General features: G+C 46.3%; 1 protein-coding gene across 2 annotated transcripts in view; it reads left to right on the plus strand.

The window, feature by feature from the left end:
- The window catches only part of SPECC1 (sperm antigen with calponin homology and coiled-coil domains 1), a 1265733-nt gene that overhangs the window by 346560 nt on the left and 901170 nt on the right, over positions 1–18003 (plus strand). For both annotated transcript variants that reach the window (XM_085649254.1, XM_085649255.1), the window contains one exon: positions 11576–13113. In XM_085649254.1, coding sequence (XP_085505380.1) covers positions 11576–13113 — 1538 coding nt within the window. The remainder of the gene's footprint in view (positions 1–11575; positions 13114–18003) is intronic.

An 18003-nucleotide genomic window follows, 5' to 3' on the forward strand; every position in this document is an offset into this window, starting at 1 on the left:
TTCCTGGGGAAAAAGGAAGGAAGATTTTAGGGCTACTCCCAAGTGAGACAAAAGAAGTTATATTTATACCCGCCCACAACTCATCTGAGCCAGCTGTTGTGAACACCTCCACACCTCCAGGGAAGGTTCGGGAATCTTCCAGGGCCTGTCTTACAAAGGGGCCTGCAAAGTCTGACATAGACTTTGGTATGCGGGTTTTTGGGCCGTGCTGTTCCTGCAGACGGACTTTTCTCCACCTGCTGCACTGCAGACCCTAATTAAATAGCGCTGCATTTGTAAGTGGGGAAATGCCTGTCGGCAGGTTGGGAAGGGCTGCAGGAGTACCGGGGACGGGGGTCACCCCATTTAGGAAAAAAAACATGAAAACAGCAATTACTGTCGGGCAAACACCGGCGTCGAGAGTGTGTTGGTGTTTGCCGCGCTGTGAAACGTCATCAAATCCTGTCCTTGTTGTATAACCTTCCGCATAAAGGACTCTCGAGACGGGATTCTATGCCCTGAGCCTAAATCACACAAACGTCATGCTTACCCTGCCTGACACATGCACAGTAAACACGCAGTCTTCCTCTCACCCCAACTCCCATTTCTCACAAGGATGTAGCAAAGGGCATGTTTAGGGGAGACTTACAGACCATTTAACTGAGGCGGCCAGGATGGATACCTTTTTCTTAAGTACATAAACAAAAACAGCCAGTTCCTTCTTCTAGAATGATTGTCAGCCTCTCTCAGTCCAGTTTCTAAGTCAGCAGTCTCTCTCCAAGGAAGGGTGCAGTTTGGCTCACCATAGAGCCAGGGTCCCAATCCGTTCGCACGTGAGACTGATGCTGGTCGTGTTGAAGCACAAAACAAAAGCCTGCAGAGACCTACTGTGACGTCACCTGCATTACAACACAGGGCAGGAGGGCTTGCTTTCCAGAGCCATGCAGGGTACATTTTCACCCCGACTGTTACAAAAACAGAAAACCCTAGGGAACCCTCCAAAGATCCAGGTTGAATACAACCGGTCCCTCCCATACATCTTTCTCATGAGAAAACGTATTTTACACATTACCAAATGCCATTGACTGCTCAAGGTAGAAGGGGATGGTGTGTTCTCTGCTTTCACTGCATTCTGAAGGTGCAGTATAAATTGTGGATGGGAATCCAACAGGAAGTCTTTTCTCTTTTTGCCAATGGTGAAGGTGGGGGATCTTCAGCCCATATTAGCAAACGTTTTCCCCTTGCAAATCCGCTCAGCGCAAAGTAGCATGCTTTGGCAGGGGGGGGGGGGGGGGGGCAGGGACAAAAACACACTTCATCAAAATGGAATGTGAGTCGCAATTGTTATTGCACCTCGCAATGCACGCACTGCACGTCTTGGAAGTTCACATTGAAAAGGGGGCGGCACAGGATTGTCATTGGCAATGTTTCAATGGTTGCAGATTACTCCTGCGTCTCAAAGTATTGAAAAGTGACCAACTGGCTGCCATTGTCCTACGGACAGCTGCGTGCGTCCTCCATGTCCCTTTCAGAATGTGCCACTTTTTTTTGGCATTTCAGCCTCTTTTCCTGCCTTGCAGTACCAGCGCTATAGAAATGCAGATGCATAGACGGAGCCCTCAATCGCCGCAGCTCTTCTCAAGGATGCGCAGAGTGGCTTGTGAATATTAAAGAGAACGGATTTCTGCCGTCGCTTCGGAGCAGCCCCTTTGTGCTGTGGGAGGTTGCTGTATTCAGCACAGTGCATAGGCTTGGCCTAGTGGCATGGATGAACCTTCACCAGGGCAGTGCTGTAAAAGAAACCGTTTGATGATGCATTTGGCCTCCAACTTGTAGCGTGCTTGTTCTTGTTTTGGTGAGCTGAGGTGAGGAGGAACGACCTCAGGTGTGGGAGCTCTCTTTTGGTTGGGGTCCGGTTAGTTTTAGGCATTACTTTGTTTTGTAAGTCGTTTCATAGTTCATATTGCTGATGTTTTGAGGTACTGGTGCGTATCTTGTATGTTTAAATAGTGCATATATATGTGTATGCCACAGCTCGTTCATATGGTAATAATGCATAGAAGACCAGTGTTCCTTTATTTGTATACACAAATTAAAGGACTGACCCCATCTGACCTGAAAAAGTGCCCTTAAAATGGACTAATTCTCCATCTGGGGGCGTTGGGGCGAGGCCTTTATTTCCGTCCCATGAGTGATATTTCTTTCCGTCCCCGGCGAGGCCTTTCTTTCCGTCTCCGGCCTGTCCTCGCGCCCCGCAGCTGGGGATGACGCGCCGCGGCCGCGCTGCGTGGGCCGCCTGCCGCGCGCTGGGCCTGTTCCCGCGCTCGCAGCCAGGCGTACAGAACAGGCTTTGTGCGAAGCCGTATCACGTCTTCAGAGACACAGAGCCGCCTCTGTCTCCACCTCATAGGGACCGAAATCCCCTATGATTTGGCAACTCCTGGCACCGATCCCGTTATTGCTCTTCTGGTGTCATGAATGGAGGGGGTGATAACTTTATAGTAAGTGCGTGATTTTTCAGTTTTTATTTTCTTCTATAAATGTATGACATAGCAGAGCAAATGGGAACGAGGTTTAAAAAAAACATAACATAAAATCATCTAATGTCTCCCGTTACGTTCCTCACAGCTTCCACTTCAAATCATTAATTAGTTCACCCCGGGCTCCTGTAGGAGCTCATTTCACAGTGGGCAGTGCTTGTCCTGAGCTGAGGGTGACCAGAAGTGCAGTACTGTAGCTCCAGGTCACCTCTGCTAGCCGCCTCCTTCTCATTTGCTATTGTCAATTCCTGTATCTACTACTCCTCCTTCCCCCCCCCCCCTTCCCGACTCACCCACACCCAGAGTTTTGAGTGTACCTGTCTGACCGGCGGTGGCATTGCGTGACAGACCAGCATGTTTTCCCCTTCGTCCCTACCCAATGGCTGCATCAGAACAGTGCTAAGCCCTGCCCCACTAGCAAGCATGAGGGGTTGTCTTCTCTAATCTGCCTGGTGTCCTCTGTAGCTGAGTTAAGATGTGGTTGTTTTCTCAAAGTGGTGCTTGCAAGCCCTAATGTTAAGGGATGGAGTGACTGTATCTCCAGTGATCTGTATAAGGGAGGGATGGTTATGAGAACCTCCAGGTGATGGCTGCTACGGTTGTCTCCTCCAAATAATTGTGTCTTCTAAAATATACAGACTACAAGAGTTCTTAATCGAAGTTCGTCACCCAATACCAAACTTTACACACTAACTGCACGATGATCAGGCCTGATCACGATTGGATAGTTCATGGCTTAATTAGAACTGACATTGTGTGTTGGGGGTTCACAGCATCAGGATATTGCTGTTCATGGAGAATGGTGTTCTATATCAAAGAAAAAATGCAAAAACAACAGTTGATGGACAGAATGCAGAACAATGTCATACATTCACCCCAGTACAAAGATCTGGGCCTAAATACATCGTTTTTTTTGCTCACCATGCCGTTCCGGTTTGAACCCAGGATTGATTTAGGCCTAGATCTCTGTACCGGGGTGAATGTATGACATTGTTCTGCATTCTGTCCCTCAATAGTTCTTTTTGCATTTGTCACCCCGAGTGGGACGGGTATGCTCAGACGTGAGTCCTGTGCTCTCCATGCCACTGGAATCAAGCTATCCTGGCTGAAGAGGGGTGAAACACGGAAGCCGGACCTAGGATGCTTGTTTCTAGTCCAGAGAGGACCTGGGTTGGCAGTTCGGGTTGGACTGTTCCCATTGGGCACAGGGTCAAGACTGATTTGCACATGGCTGGGTCCAAACTGGAATGGCATGGTGAGCAAAAAAACGATGGATTTAGGCCCAGATCTCTGTACTGGGGTGAATGTATGCCATTGTTCTGCATTCTGTCCATCAACTGGTGTTTTTGCATTTGTCACCCCGAGTGGGACGGGTATGCTCAGACGTGAGTCCTGTGCTCTCCATGCCACTGGAATCAAGCTATCCTGGCTGAAGAGGGGTGAAACACGGAAGCCGGACCTAGGATGCTTGTTTCTAGTCCAGGGAGGACCTGGCTTGGCAGTTCGGGCTGGACTGTTCCCATTGGGCACAGGGTCAAGACTGATTTGCATATGGCTGGGTCCAAACTGGAATGGCACGGTGAGCAAAAAAACGATGGATTTATGCCCAGATCTCTGTACTGGGGTGAATGTATGACATTGTTCTGCATTCTGTCCATCAATAGTTCTTTTTGCATATATCAAAGAAGGCACAAAACTTCACATTTGGTGTTTTTTGATTGGATAGGTAATAATGAGTATGCATCAGTTAAAGGGATCTTTCGTCTATAATGCACTGTGCAGTGAACTTCTGGTAGGATGGAAAACTGCCTTCTCACTTTCGGGGATTTCAAGGCGCTCTGCCTCTTTTAGAAATATTTATCAAATGGAAAACTACATTTGTTTTCTTTTTAGAAAGAGCTGTAGATTTTCCAGTGGTAGATACTTTGAGGCCTTTGTTAGTCCTGGGACAGTCAGTAGTTACCGGTATATTCCCATGCTAGGGACTGTTGTTTTTTCGCTGATGTCCCAGGGCCTTGGAAACTGTTGCAGCCCATTGAACAACCAGCTGGCACACTTTGTAGTCTTGACTTTGCTAAGGTAGGGAGGAAAAGCAGTCAAGACTATCTTCAGTGGGTGGTCAAACATTTGGAACTCCACTTCTCTTGAACAGAATCATACATTCTTACTGAAGTCATTGTCGAGTCAGAACTGTGTCTTTAAAATATATAAATGCTTTTGTTTACCTAAATTAAGTGATGGCAGTTACCATGAAGAACAACACAAAAACAGAACGTTCGAGAACTTCTGGGACTGAATTACTACCCCAAACACAGTTATGGCCCTTAAGTGGTAAAGAAACGTATTCCTAATAAGACGGGGCCTGTCGTTAATGTCGGGGAAGGTTTTAGGGCAGTGCGACCGGTGTCACCGCATCAGGTGCTGAGCTGGTGGGGGGGAGGGGTGTGTTTTGAAATATCTTATGGGTTTCAAAGCCCCTATTGCAGAGTTTTATGTCTCCAGCAATTTTCAGGCAACAATTACAATGTCAAGATAACTCCTGATTAATGTACCTGCTGAAGAGGGATCAGAGTTTTGTCTAGTGGCAGTTTTTACTTGTAATGAAGAAGCATAGAAGGTTAATATGCTTGCTGCAAAGGACATGTACCATGCAGATCACATAATTGAATTTTATGTAGATAGCTCAGTGGGTTACTGCATGTTTACATAGATCCTTTCATTACTGGCAGCTAATAAATTACAATCTTAATACAGCACACTGTGCTATAAACTGTCATCAAACAGCTGCATGCAGATATCAAGGTATAAGTTAGACATTTATGTTTTTCCTCAGTCTTTCAGTATCCTAATGTTGCTAATAAGGGTTTATTTGGGTAGCAAATTCTTATTAGTGAAGCCAAGCCCAAACAAAGCGTTAAGTTTTAAACCTGCAGTTTGTGTTTCTCCAGCCCAAGCACTATCATATGACACCTACATGGGAGCCCTACTCATTGTAGTTCTCATTGTCTTCTGTAACATTTCCTACACACTGATTTACACATGAATGATTCATTGTCTTTGTATAATTTGAGTGTGCTATAAAGTGCCCTGACACTCTACACTGGTATGGGTAGCACTATAAAACAAATGAAATATGTGAGAGCGAGACTATGGAGAGATGAGGGGCGCTGTTGGAGGGTGGCAATGAGGGAATCCATGGAGAAGGGGGACGGGAGAAGCACCAACAAAGATTGTGGTACTGGGTGCTACCAGTGCCAAAGCTGGAACTGGGTAATGTTATCAAGTACAGTAGGCAGGAATGGTGCAAAGTTTACCAACGGTGCCACAGGCAATGACATATCTGTGCCCTGTTCCAGCAAGTGTCACATTTGAAACTCCCAGCTGAAACGGAGCACTCTCTGCTGCTTCCTGTTGGAGATGTTATGAGGAGGCGACCTAAGGTCATGCATGGCCTAATAAGAGGTGAGGGCCTGTAAACCTTCTCTATACCCAGAGTCCAGCGAGTACACACCCTGCCAGACCAGTGAACAGGATGTCCTTTTCTCCTCTGCATCTTTCTTTCCATGCCTCTCTGCTCCACCGTGTCAAATCAAGATCCTTCCGTTTTGCATCGTGCAGTAACATCTGATCCTCTTTGTACCGGGCTGCATGTTACCACGGTCAGCAGCAGCAGTGTTGCTGTGTTTCTACTGACGCTCAGCCACTCTAGCCAGCCTGTTGGTAATATCCCTGCTGCACACGGTATGATGTCCCCTCTCCACTTATTGAATAAGGGGACAATCTGTTACTGGCGATACTATTCTCAGAGCAGGTTCAACATGACCAGTCTTCACATGTCGCAGCCCATCTCTAGACCACCTGTGTTTAAATCTACATTGAGTTAGGAATGAAATGCCGCTACGCGGAGGGCTTCACGCGGCAATTAGGGTGGGGATAATGCATAACGTCACCTTCTGCTGCATTTAAAAAAAAAAGTTGGCGTAAAATTGCTAATTAACGACTGCAATAAAAAATAACGTGTGCACGAATCCGGTGCATGTTTTATCGTCCTTTCGCTGTTGTACTTTGGATTTCACTGGTTATTTTGCCGCTTGGGGGATTAGCGATGGTGACAGGTTTATTGTGAGAGTGGCATTCAGAGCCGCGGCGCGCGCTGCGGACGCACAGAATGGTATGCGCGCGCTGCGGCTGCACCGGAATGCCAATGAGGAGACAGCTGTCTCGGCTGCTCAGCAGGTGAGTTATGGCTCCTGTCAGAAGGGAGGCAGGTCTGTGACTGCAGCCCCGCAATGCACGCTCCCTCCCGCCTCCACTTCAGGCTCGGTCGATGTGAGGCGGTGGAACCACGTGTCGCTGCAGGGATGACCCCTCGCCCTACAGAGTCGCAAGGGGCGGGAGACGGGGTGCGGTGGAAATATTGAAATATTGGATCTCTGCCTTCTCAGCAATATTGTTGAGTCATTGTATCAAACTATAATTCCGTCCACCCTGATTGGCCGGCAGTGAACAGATTTACAGGGCGAGCAGCGCGTGCTCCTCGCCAGGAGGATGCTAGCGCCAGGACTATCCCAGTGCTGAAGCGCAAGCAGTACCCCAGAGAGTGCTAGAAGCATCCAGGTGGTATTAATATGGGTTGAGTGCAGACAGGCAACTAGAGCCAAATTTCGGTGGGGGGAGAGGGGGGAGTCTGAAAAAGAATTCGGGGGTCTAACTCTTCCAGCCATGGGCAGAGTGGCTCTAAGAAGGGGTGAAAACACAACACAAGCCTCATTAACAAGTAAACGGTCTTTAGAAAGACCTGTGAAGTACCCTGGTGCGGCTGCAATTAGACGGTAGCCAGCCCGCGAAGCTGTCTCAGCCGGGCTGACACACATGAGGGTGGGGGGGGGTGGGGGGGCTTAAGACCGGTGAGCCCAATGGGTGTTGGGTGCCTGAGTGCAGGGCTTTATGTAGGATGACATTTATTGGAGGTTTCTCCAAGGGTCGTGGCTGGTGTAATCCAGGGCACTAAAAGGCCTGCTTCCTGGAAAGCTTATGCGAGGAGGGCAACCTGGCAGAGGCCTCGGGCCGGATTTAGATCTTGGCGGAGGGGTTGCTCCATCACTGCGGTGGTTGAAATCCCGTCCGCAGACATATAAATCCCATTATATCCTATGGTGTTTACATTTCGGTGGACGGGATATCTGTCACCATCGTGACCTAGTAACACGTCCACCGAAATCTAAATCGGGCCCATAGGCTGCAACCCATATATTGCTTCTGCTTCCCGCCCGACCCAGAGGTTTTCACCATCGGGAGAGGTACTCGAGCTCTGCTCTCCAGGGCCCCCGTCATTGTGCCCAGCCATTATCGGCACGAGGGACGTGTTCATGTTGCCTGCTGGTAGAACCGCTCTAGAGCTGGTTGCGTGAGATCCTCTTCCTTCCAGCTATAACCAGTCTCCATTTGTGTGGTGTGCAAGGGTGTGTACATGGGCTGGCTTGTGCTCCTCTGTGTTTCTCGGGACAAATTCGAACGACTATAGAGGTTACATCCTCCCCTGTGCAGCCACAGTTGCTAAGCCCTTTGTTTTCCTGATCAGCTATGCGCCCCTCAACATTTGCTTACCAGGTTTTTTTTATAACTGCAGAAATGTCACCATTAAATACAATTTTCATTTTGGATAAATAACCTCAATTGACCAAAATAAAAACTTTTAATTTTCATGGAAAAAAACTTTCTTTTGACCCTAATACCAGCTTTTCATCTTATTTTTGGTCCACAAACAAGAGCTTGTCCTTTAGACATGATTACACTCGACCATTCGTACGTCTCATGGGTGCTTATAGCAGATGTTCATTATTAGCCACTTCAGTGGTACTCCTGATCAACCTATGAAGGATGAAAGGCTATGGGGACTCACTGGTATTCAAACTCATCACCTTCAGCCTTCACACCGATTTCTATAATAAATGCATTATCCCACTTAACTCTCTACCAGGTTATCCCCCTAGCAGGGGAATACACGTCTGGCAGTTAATTTCTTTTATTTCGGTCTATCATCATCAAATACCATGATATATCAAAGGTTTCATCACCTTTTTTTACAAAATGGCCACAAAAGAAGTCAAGGGTCTAGTGTTGTTATTCCAAAGGCAGAAATAACTTTGTCAGGCTTCTTACAGCTTTGCATGCGAACAATCTTGTGAGATCATGTCTTTTCATGTACAATATCTAACATAACAAGCAAGTAGTAGGTGAAGAAGGCAGTGCGCGGCATGCCCTTTAAGCCACCCATCGGGGATGGTAAGCAGAAATGTCTGTGTTTTAGCACATTAGATATTGCACTTCCGCTGCATTTCTTGAGTGCTGAACTCTTCTCTGCTTCTAGCATCCCCAGTGCACATAATGCAAACACTGTTCACTATAGAGGAGTTCGAATAGTCCACGCATGGGCAGAAATGTTGCTCATGTAATTTTGGCACGCTATTTCAAAAAAATCAATAAAAGCAAAGTAAAACCGCTGCCTGGACTTTTTATTTATTGAGCACAATTAATGCTTTACTTATATCCAAGTTATTAACCCTACATATCCCTCCACGATTACTACTGAATTATTCGACAAGATAGTCAAAAACTGAAAAAAGAAGTTCCTGCCTTCAGCAACATCTGCTTCCTGTGGTTGTAGGGATTACGGATACAATTTGTGATGAGGAATGGCCAGCTTCCCTTGGGTTCGCTAGGCCTCGAAGAACTGGCCTTAATCCTATATCCATTTATATGTTGACAGAACCAAGAGAGCAACAATACATAGTAAACATAGATTTACTGGAAAATATCAGTACAATCAAACGCTCGACTGTACTTCTGTCAATGGAGTGTGGCCCCTTTCGTCTGATTGCCCCGCTCGTTTACAGGTGAATCTTTTTACATGGTCGGCGAAGTAAGGCCGAAACGCAGCCCCTGCATGGACGTCATTAAGGGGTCTCTAGGGGTGACTTGTTTGACCCCTGCCCTCAGAGGTTGCAAAATCAGTGCCTGGAATACAGGGGCAGCTTTTCATAATGGACGCTGATTGGAACTTACCTGGTTTCTGTGAATTTTTTTATCATACAAATAGTGAATAATAATATGTACTATTAGTATAATAAAAACTGGAGTACATTAGCTGGAATAGTACCCTATCTGGAAGGAAAGTAAAAAATGCTGTTCAATGTATGTTGTATGCATGCTTGCGGGTGAGTGTGTTTATGTGCGCGAGAGTGTGTGAATGTGTTAGTGTGTGTAAGCGTGTGTGTGGGTCAAAGTAAAGGTCAAATGACATACAATGTCACTTCAGCTACCCCCAGGCATTTTGGTGAATTGACGTCCATGAGCCCCTGTGTTACAGGAAGGGCCTCAACCCTCCAGGGGCCTCCAACCCCTTCAAAGGGGCCCCCATGAGCCGAAGACCAGTGGATACCTGTGAGATATGGGAGACTCTGGGGGGGATGGCTTCATCACATTCTGCAGGGGGCCCCATCCTATTGCATTACGCCACTACAGTGAATCGTAGGGACTGACCCTCTAAGTGGTTCTCCCCCTGTTGTTGTGAGTTATGTATAGAACCTAGCAGCTGGATGGGCGATTACCCAAGTAGTTGGGGTGGAGAGGGTTGAAGCATGGAGTCAAATTGACACTAGTACCTGGAGTGAGTGGTGGACATGAGCTGTCTCAGCGGGTGGGCTTGAGCACATCCCTATTGCTTGAGGGTAGGTGCTGGGGTTGAGTTTTATGGACTGCAAGTCGGAATGGATTCTAAAAGTGAACCCAAGTTGATTGTGATACAGGCCATTTTGTTTACATGTGTGGCATTATGTTTAGTGCAGCATTTAAATAATATGTATTGTGGATAAGCTCCAATTGTTAAGGTGTGAGGTGTGGGTGCCACTGCTTTCCGGTAGGTCCTAGTGGCTGGAAAATTGATTTGCGAGTTTTAAGCAGGGCCCTATTGGTTGCAATTGATGTATCCTAATGATTCCAATTTACACCCATATATGAACTAGCAACTATTTACAGCTAAACAAAAAGTACACTTGCTCATGTTTTGTTGCTTCTCTAAGTTAAAACAAAACATGTCACATGAGGATGATAATGTGCAAAATGGATTGGAATAGAATTTGCATGAATAGTTTCTATTGGCGCTACAGATGGGAAAAAAAACACAGTGAGCACCGGGGGCCATATTAGAAAAAGTGCCAAAAGGGATGCAACAATGTGTGTGCCTGTGGCCCTAGAGCACTTTTCTTTCACAGAAAGGGCCGCAGAACCTTGCACGGACCCTTCTGTAATTCAGATTGCACTGGCACACCTGTAGCACTGGCATGATCTCAAGGGGGCATTCCCTTATTTTTCTGGGAGTGTGGAAACGCTTTGCCTTTGCAGCCGAACTGTCAGGAGGAGCACAGACCTTGGCAAACAGAGGTGGTGTAGTCAGTGCGCCCCTTAGGGTGCCCATTGAAAGGCTGGTTGAGGTAGTTGAGGAACATTTGTGATCATGAGTCTGAATGGGTTTTAAGGAGCTCGGTATGTGCCCTAATTGTTTAAAGCAAAGCCAGGTTGATGAGGTAGGAGCATTTTTGTTTCAGTTGCACCATTGTGTTTGGTGCAGAAATTGAATTGTGAATATTGGGGTTAAACCCAGTTATTGAGCTGTCAGTTGGGGTATCAAAGGTTGTGGCAAGTGTTTATGTTGGGTAGTTCACTGGAGTGGTTGAGGGTGGACCCTAGTTGCAGTATTGTCTGTACTGCAGCGGTTCCGGTGTGTTAGCCTTGTTGGGGTGGGAGAGCTGTCACTTGTTGAGGATATCTCTCATGGGTTTCTTAGGTTCTGACATTAGGACAGTCTCAGCTCTACCAATATCTGAGCCGTTTTCATATCATTTATTTAAAGCAGAGTCTGTTAACTTATTTATCACTTATTTAGCGTTTAGAGCTGGTAGAAACGCCTCAGTGGTTGGAGGTAGGGTATGCCTTGATTGACGGATGTTGTGGTGTTCCCTAGTTATTCATGTTTATTTACTTTTTTTTTCCTACAGGATCTGCCTCTGTCCCTAGGCGCACCGGGATCCCAGCTCCACGGGACCTTTCTGTGACTGTGACACGAGAGCGTGTGACACTGCGCAGTCCAGCCAATGCCAAGAAGCCTCCATCCAGTCCGATCTCATCCAGCACTCCTGTGAAGCACCTTCGTGCCACCACAAGGCAAAAACAAGACAATGAAGCCAGTGACAAGACAGTCCTGGAGACTCAGGTCAAGGAGCTCTTGGCCGAAGCGAAAACAAAAGATTTTGAAATTAGCAAACTCCGCAGTGAGCTCAAGAAGTTCAAAAATGAGGGATCCCCTAGTCCTGAGGTACCAAATGCAATTAGTCAAAATGCCGAAGGGGAGTTGAGATCAACTAGTGACCCAGAGTTGTTCATAAGGGCTCTCAAAGAGCAAAATCAGAATTTTCAGTTTGAATTAGCCATCCTCAAGTCAGAAAACCAAATGCTAAAAGAGAGGCTCATGTCTCTAGAGACATCCCCGGTTTCAGAAATGGCCACAAGCAATGACACGGACAGCAGCCTCCCCACCTTGTCCCCACAGGGACCAAGTCTGATAAAAAGTCCCTCGTCTGCCTCCGAGGATTACAGACCACCTAAAAGAGATGGACTACAGACCTCTGGCTCTAGCAGCAGTGATGTCACTAAAGCATCTCTTTCTCCTGATGCATCAGACTTTGAACATATTGACGAGGTCCCTTCTAGAGCAGTATCCTCCCACAACAATCCCTTAAAGAGCACCAGATGCTCCACCGGTGGGAGCTCCTCAAATAACATTAGTGAGATTTCTGTGGCTTCATTGACAGAGAAGATTCAGAAAATGGAAGAAAGTCACCACAGTACTGCAGAAGAGCTGCAGGCCACTCTACAGGAGCTGTCCGATCAACAACAAATGGTCCAAGAGCTGAGCACAGAAAGCGAGAGACTAGCAGAGGAAAAGACTTTACTGGAGAAATCCTTCCACCAGCAGCGGGACCGAGCAGAACAACTCCGCCAAGAGAACGAGAGGCTTGCCTCCCGATTAAAGGAACAAGAGGCAGACATGAAAAGCAGGATTCTGGAGCTGGATCAGAAATACTCTGAGTTGGTGGAAAAGTCACGGTTTGAAAGGGAGAAACTCCTCGGCATCCAGCAGCAGCTGACTAGCAGCTTGCGGAGCTTGGAAAAGGATCATCAGGATGGTCCGGAAGTCATACAAGGTCTGCGGGAGGACACCAAGAGGCTGCAGAAGCTCCTGGACTCAGAAGAACAAAAGACCAGCAGCTTAGCCAAGACTCTTGCAGACTGCCAGGTTGCTATGGAAGGACTGAAGCTCGAGAACAACTCTCTGAAGGCCAAATTGTTCTGTGAAAAACAGAAGACCACGAGCATCAATGCCTCAGAGAACCACAAGGACAATTCTGACATCCAGGAGTTGTTAAAAAAGGCCCTTCTAGAGAAAGAACAACTCGAGATTGCCTACACAGAGCTGAAACAGGATCTTTTGAAGGCCAACAGTGAAGTCAAACGTCTTGAAGGTCAACTAACTAAGGTCAGTCAATTGCTTATTGTATTGTTATGGATAAGCACAGCATATTTACTGGTTTAAAACGATGCAAGAGAGCTGCTTAGGGGTTACCAGTCTATAGTTAATAGACTGGCGATTTGTCTAAAACTTTTAAGGCCCACCTTGTTCCCATTTCGCACAATTGTCGAAAAACATTTGATGTTTGATGTCTTTTAACTTCCAGTGTTTAAGCCATATCACGACACACCTTATAAGGCAATGTATGTGCTATAGTTGTTTTGTAGGAGTCTTTCACTTTGTGTACTAAAACCAAATCCATTTTCCTCCTTTATTGTTCCTCAAACTTGTTGGGCCTTGTGCAGACAAGGCCAGGCATGGTTCTTATCTTTATCATGTGCAGGAACGTTTTTAAAAACTCTTAAGTGCATCATAGGTCTTCAGCTCATGTCCTTGGTATAATGTGGTACAGTCTTCGATTAACTTAAGGTCCTTGTGCATGCCTGATGAGCTGCAGCAGAAGTACTAAGTTAATGTTCAGAATCTAAAAAGAGCTCCCTCCCAAAGAGGGACTACCAATCAGCAGTATTCACATCAACAGTATTTTTGTGCTGGAATGTGGGGTGATCTCTGTTCGAGACTGCTGTGTGTGTCCCTGTTGTATTGGGGTTTTCCCTTTGTGTTCACAGCGTGTCATTTGGATGTATGAGCTTGAAGGTTCTACTGTTGTCCAGGGAGTCATTCGGATTTCGAAGACTTGCTGAGCAGTAGTTAATCTTCGAGCCTCTTGTCTTTACTGCTTTGTAGTCATTTCTTCTTTGCCTACTTGAAGATCAGTAAACCTATACTCCAGCATTTACTCCAACTTTCCTGTTTTGTTGGAATACCACATTTCATATGCGACGAGCAATAAATGACTGTATCTTGGATCATTTTTAAGCCCACCGAAACTTTGATTCAACCCTGCTTTTCTATACTACCCATCTCTCACGCTTCCTTCCGCATGTTGACATTATTTTCACTGGATTTATCAGTATGTGCCATGTAGCATGTTTGGCACCATTGAATAATTGCAAGTGTTGCATGTACCTCGTGCTGTGTTTAAATGGCACTCCTTGTACATCTTACTTGTGCTTTTTAAATCGTAGATTCTGCACTCCATTGTTGAGCAGTCCCAACGTTTGCATGCTCAGTTTCCAACTCTCCTCCTCAGCGTTGCATTCTGGGATGTCCCATTGCGGATGTGTGTGCACAACAGCGCAGTGCGTTCCGGGGCGAGCAATGTAAGAATCTCAGTGCAAGGGTAGAATGGCCATGAGTAGAACAAGGAGCCATTGACTGACATCATATATTTTCCTCTTTCTTCATGAACAAGCATTTTCACTCAGTTCTCTCAGCTATTGTGTGTTGAAGTGGGTTATCTTATTTCTATTCTGGTAAATACTGATACCCTTCTTTTTACTACTATGGCCTCAAATCAACTATTTCTTCAACCAAGTCCATTTCTTCAAAATCCAGGAAAGCCTAATGTTAAATTGCAAAAATGGTTCAGGGTTTGGAAAACTACATAGTCGCTGTTGATGGAAAGGATTATTTTGCTGAAAGGAAAAAAACACTTTTATTCAGTATTTTGGGAGATGCTGGTCAGAAGATTTTTGACAATTTGCCTCAAATTGAACCACCAGCTGGGCAAATTATTCCATGGTATGTTTATTCTGAAGCTATTAAACCTTTGGAGAAAAGATTCCCTGAGCAACCAAGCATAGTGTTGGAGCGACATAGTTTCTTTCAGACGAAACAATTTACAGATGAGAGAATAGAGGAGTATATCTATATGATCATTTTGGTATTCATATTTGAATTTGATTAAAACATTTACACTTATCTGAGAGACCAACCTGTTTTCAGCTGTTTTAGTAAATAAATTCCAGAATTTTATTGGCTTACAGGAATCCCTCTCTTAATGAGGGGTTGGATACTGCGAAAAGCATTGAAGGCTCTTCTTTGTCCACTATATCAATATCCAGGATGCAGCAAGTACCACTGCTGCCTGTGTCATTTGTGATAAAGTTAAAGATGTGGAGTTTGACAAGGCAAGAAAAACATTTATGCAAAATAAGAAACTTGTGTGCTGTTGGGGCGGCTCATCTTGGGAATAATTCCTTGTGTCCTGCTATAGGGAAGAGATGCAACAAATGCAAAGAGTGTGCTGATCCAACAGGAGCAATTCTACTTTAAGGGTTAATGTAGTGGACGAATTAGATGATGAATTAACAATTTGAAACTTTCTCTTGATGGTGATTGTGGTGTCAATGATTCTGTATCCTTTAAAGAACCATTAGGATTAGTGCATATTCGTGAAATTGGATTGGAGGTTATGGCAGACTTTGGGTCTCTTATAACAATTCTATCTGATGGTACTTTTTTAAACAAACAATTTAACAAAGAATTGATTAGTGCTGATGTCCAACCAAAATCATTTGGTGGTCAAGATATTGAGTTGTTAGGATACTTTCAAGACACTTTAAACTTAATTGGGAGCATAATTGTCACAAAAATGTATGTAGCCTACATTTATGTGACATAGTGGGTAGCGCGATCTGGGTAGACTGGGAAACCAATCAATCAACCAAGTGAATTATAAGCGCACTACTAGCCCGTGAGGGTCGAAGAGCAAGGTCTTCAGCGCCTTTCTGAAGGTGTTCAGGGAGGGGGCAAGTCTGATGTCGATTGGGAGCTCGTTCCAGGTCTTGGATGCAGAGGGTGTTGAAGCAGCTGGAGTTCACGGCGTTGACCTGTCGATTCATGGAGAGGGAGTAGTCTAGTACGATGCCGAGGTTCTTGGCGTGGTCTGTGGGGGTCGGGGGGCTGCCAAGGGCGGTGGGCCACCAGGTGTTGTTCCACGCTGAAGGGGTGGTTCTAAGGACGAGGACTTCTGTCTTCTCTGAGTTGAGTTTTAAACAGCTGTTGTTCATCCAGGCTGGGACAGCCTCCATTCCTTCCTGGACATTGAGTTTGGTGGTGGCGGGGTCCTTGGTGAGGGAGAGGATGAGCTGGGTGTCGTTGTTGTAGGAGAGTATGCTGAGGCCGTGCCGTCGGACGATAGCAGCGAGGGGGGCCATGTAGACGTTGAAGAGGGTTGGGCTGAGTGATGATCCCTGTGGGACTCCGCAGTTGATTTCAGTGGGTTGGGAGAGGAAGGGTGGCAGTCTGACCCTTTGGCTCCTGCGGTGAGGAACGATCTGATCCAGTCGAGGGTGGTGCCATGTATGCCGGCGTCATGTAGTCTGTCTGTGAGTGTACGGTGGGAGACTGTGTCGAAGGCTGATGACAGGTCGAGTAGTATCGGGTACGTGGTGTGACCTTGGTCGAGGAGGGTGCGAATGTCCTCAGTAACGGCGAGTAGGGCGGTCTCAGTTATGTTATGTTATGTTATTGCAATTTGTATAGCGCCAAAATCACCAATGGTCTCTAGGCGCTTGTGAGAAACATAAATCCATACCAGGGCTACATAACCCGATGCTCGGTCAGTCTGGGCGAGGTTTATCTAAAAGCCTGAATGAACAGAAAAGTCTTTAGTTTCCTCCTGAAGGGGGGAAGGGAAACTTCCCTGCACAAGCTCTCCGGTAGCTTGTTCCATAGCTGAGGAATCATCACTGAGAAAGCTCGGCCCTCCAAGGTTGCTTTGTCGAACCATGGACAGAACCACAAACTAGGCTCATATGATCGGAGGCATCGTCTTGGCACGTAGCTCTTCAGCCGTTCCGTGATGTAATCAGGTGCCGTTCCATGCAGGGCTTTGTGTGCAATACACAGACCCTTAAACCTAGCCCTCTGCTTGATTGGGAGTCAATGCAGTTGTTGCAGCAATGGTGTGGCATATGCTCTTCTAGGAAGTTTGAAGATCAGTCTCACTGCATCGTTCATAACCACCTGAAGCTTCCCTGATAGTTTGTCAGGTAGCTCTATGTATAACGCGTTACTGTAGTCCAGTCGTGACACAATTAGTGCCCACACTACGGTACGCATGGTGGAGAATGACAGGAGGGGTTGCCCCTGTGGTAATAGCTAGTACCTCCGTCTTGTCGGGATTTACTTTTAGTGAGTTGGTGGTCATCCAGTTCATGGTGAACCGGAGAATATTCTGTAAGTTGGACTGTGCCTGTGTAGAACTGTCGATCCGCAAGATTAGTTGCGTATTGTCAGTGTAGTTGAACTCCAGACATTCTAGTGCTGGCAGCACTTCCATGAGTGGCTGTAAATAGATATTGAAAAGCAGGGGGGACAACGCCGAGCCCTGTGGGACTCCACATGGCAGAGCACCCTAAAGCCCGCTTGCCCCGCATGGAGCAGCTGATGGTCCTAAAAAAAAAGACGAATGTGTTCTAAGCACATGCTGCTCTACTACCTTAGCTAGAAAGGGAAGTCTGGATATGGGACGGTAGTTCCTCAAGTTATTGACACCCGCCCCTACTTTCTTCAGCATCAGAGTCACCATGGGTTCCTTAAAGTTGAGAGGAACCCTCCCAGTTACCTGGGACAGATTTACAACATCTCTGGCCCCATCACAGGGAGGATTATTTTGAACACCCTGGGAGGACAGGGGTCCTCTGGTGAGCCTGATTTCACATTGGCCATAATGTGCGCTAGGCAGTCTAGGTCTAGTGTTGGAAAGGCTGAGAGATTACCACCCTGGAAGTCCGGTGGATCCACCACTAAAAGAGGGCATGGGCTTATGCAGGTGTTCCCTATTTCTATTAAGATATCCTTTACTTTTGCCAGGAAGAAGTCCTGTATGTTATTGCATTCGGCTGGATTGGCAAGCAACCTCTTTTCTTGCTTTTGACTCAACTCCCTCAGCACATTGAAGGTCTCATTCTAAGTATCCTTGGCCTCCTTGATCTTCTGCTCATAGTA

Source organism: Triturus cristatus, chromosome 3_2 (genome assembly GCF_964204655.1).
Source record: "Triturus cristatus chromosome 3_2, aTriCri1.1, whole genome shotgun sequence".
Taxonomy (NCBI): domain Eukaryota; kingdom Metazoa; phylum Chordata; class Amphibia; order Caudata; family Salamandridae; genus Triturus; species Triturus cristatus.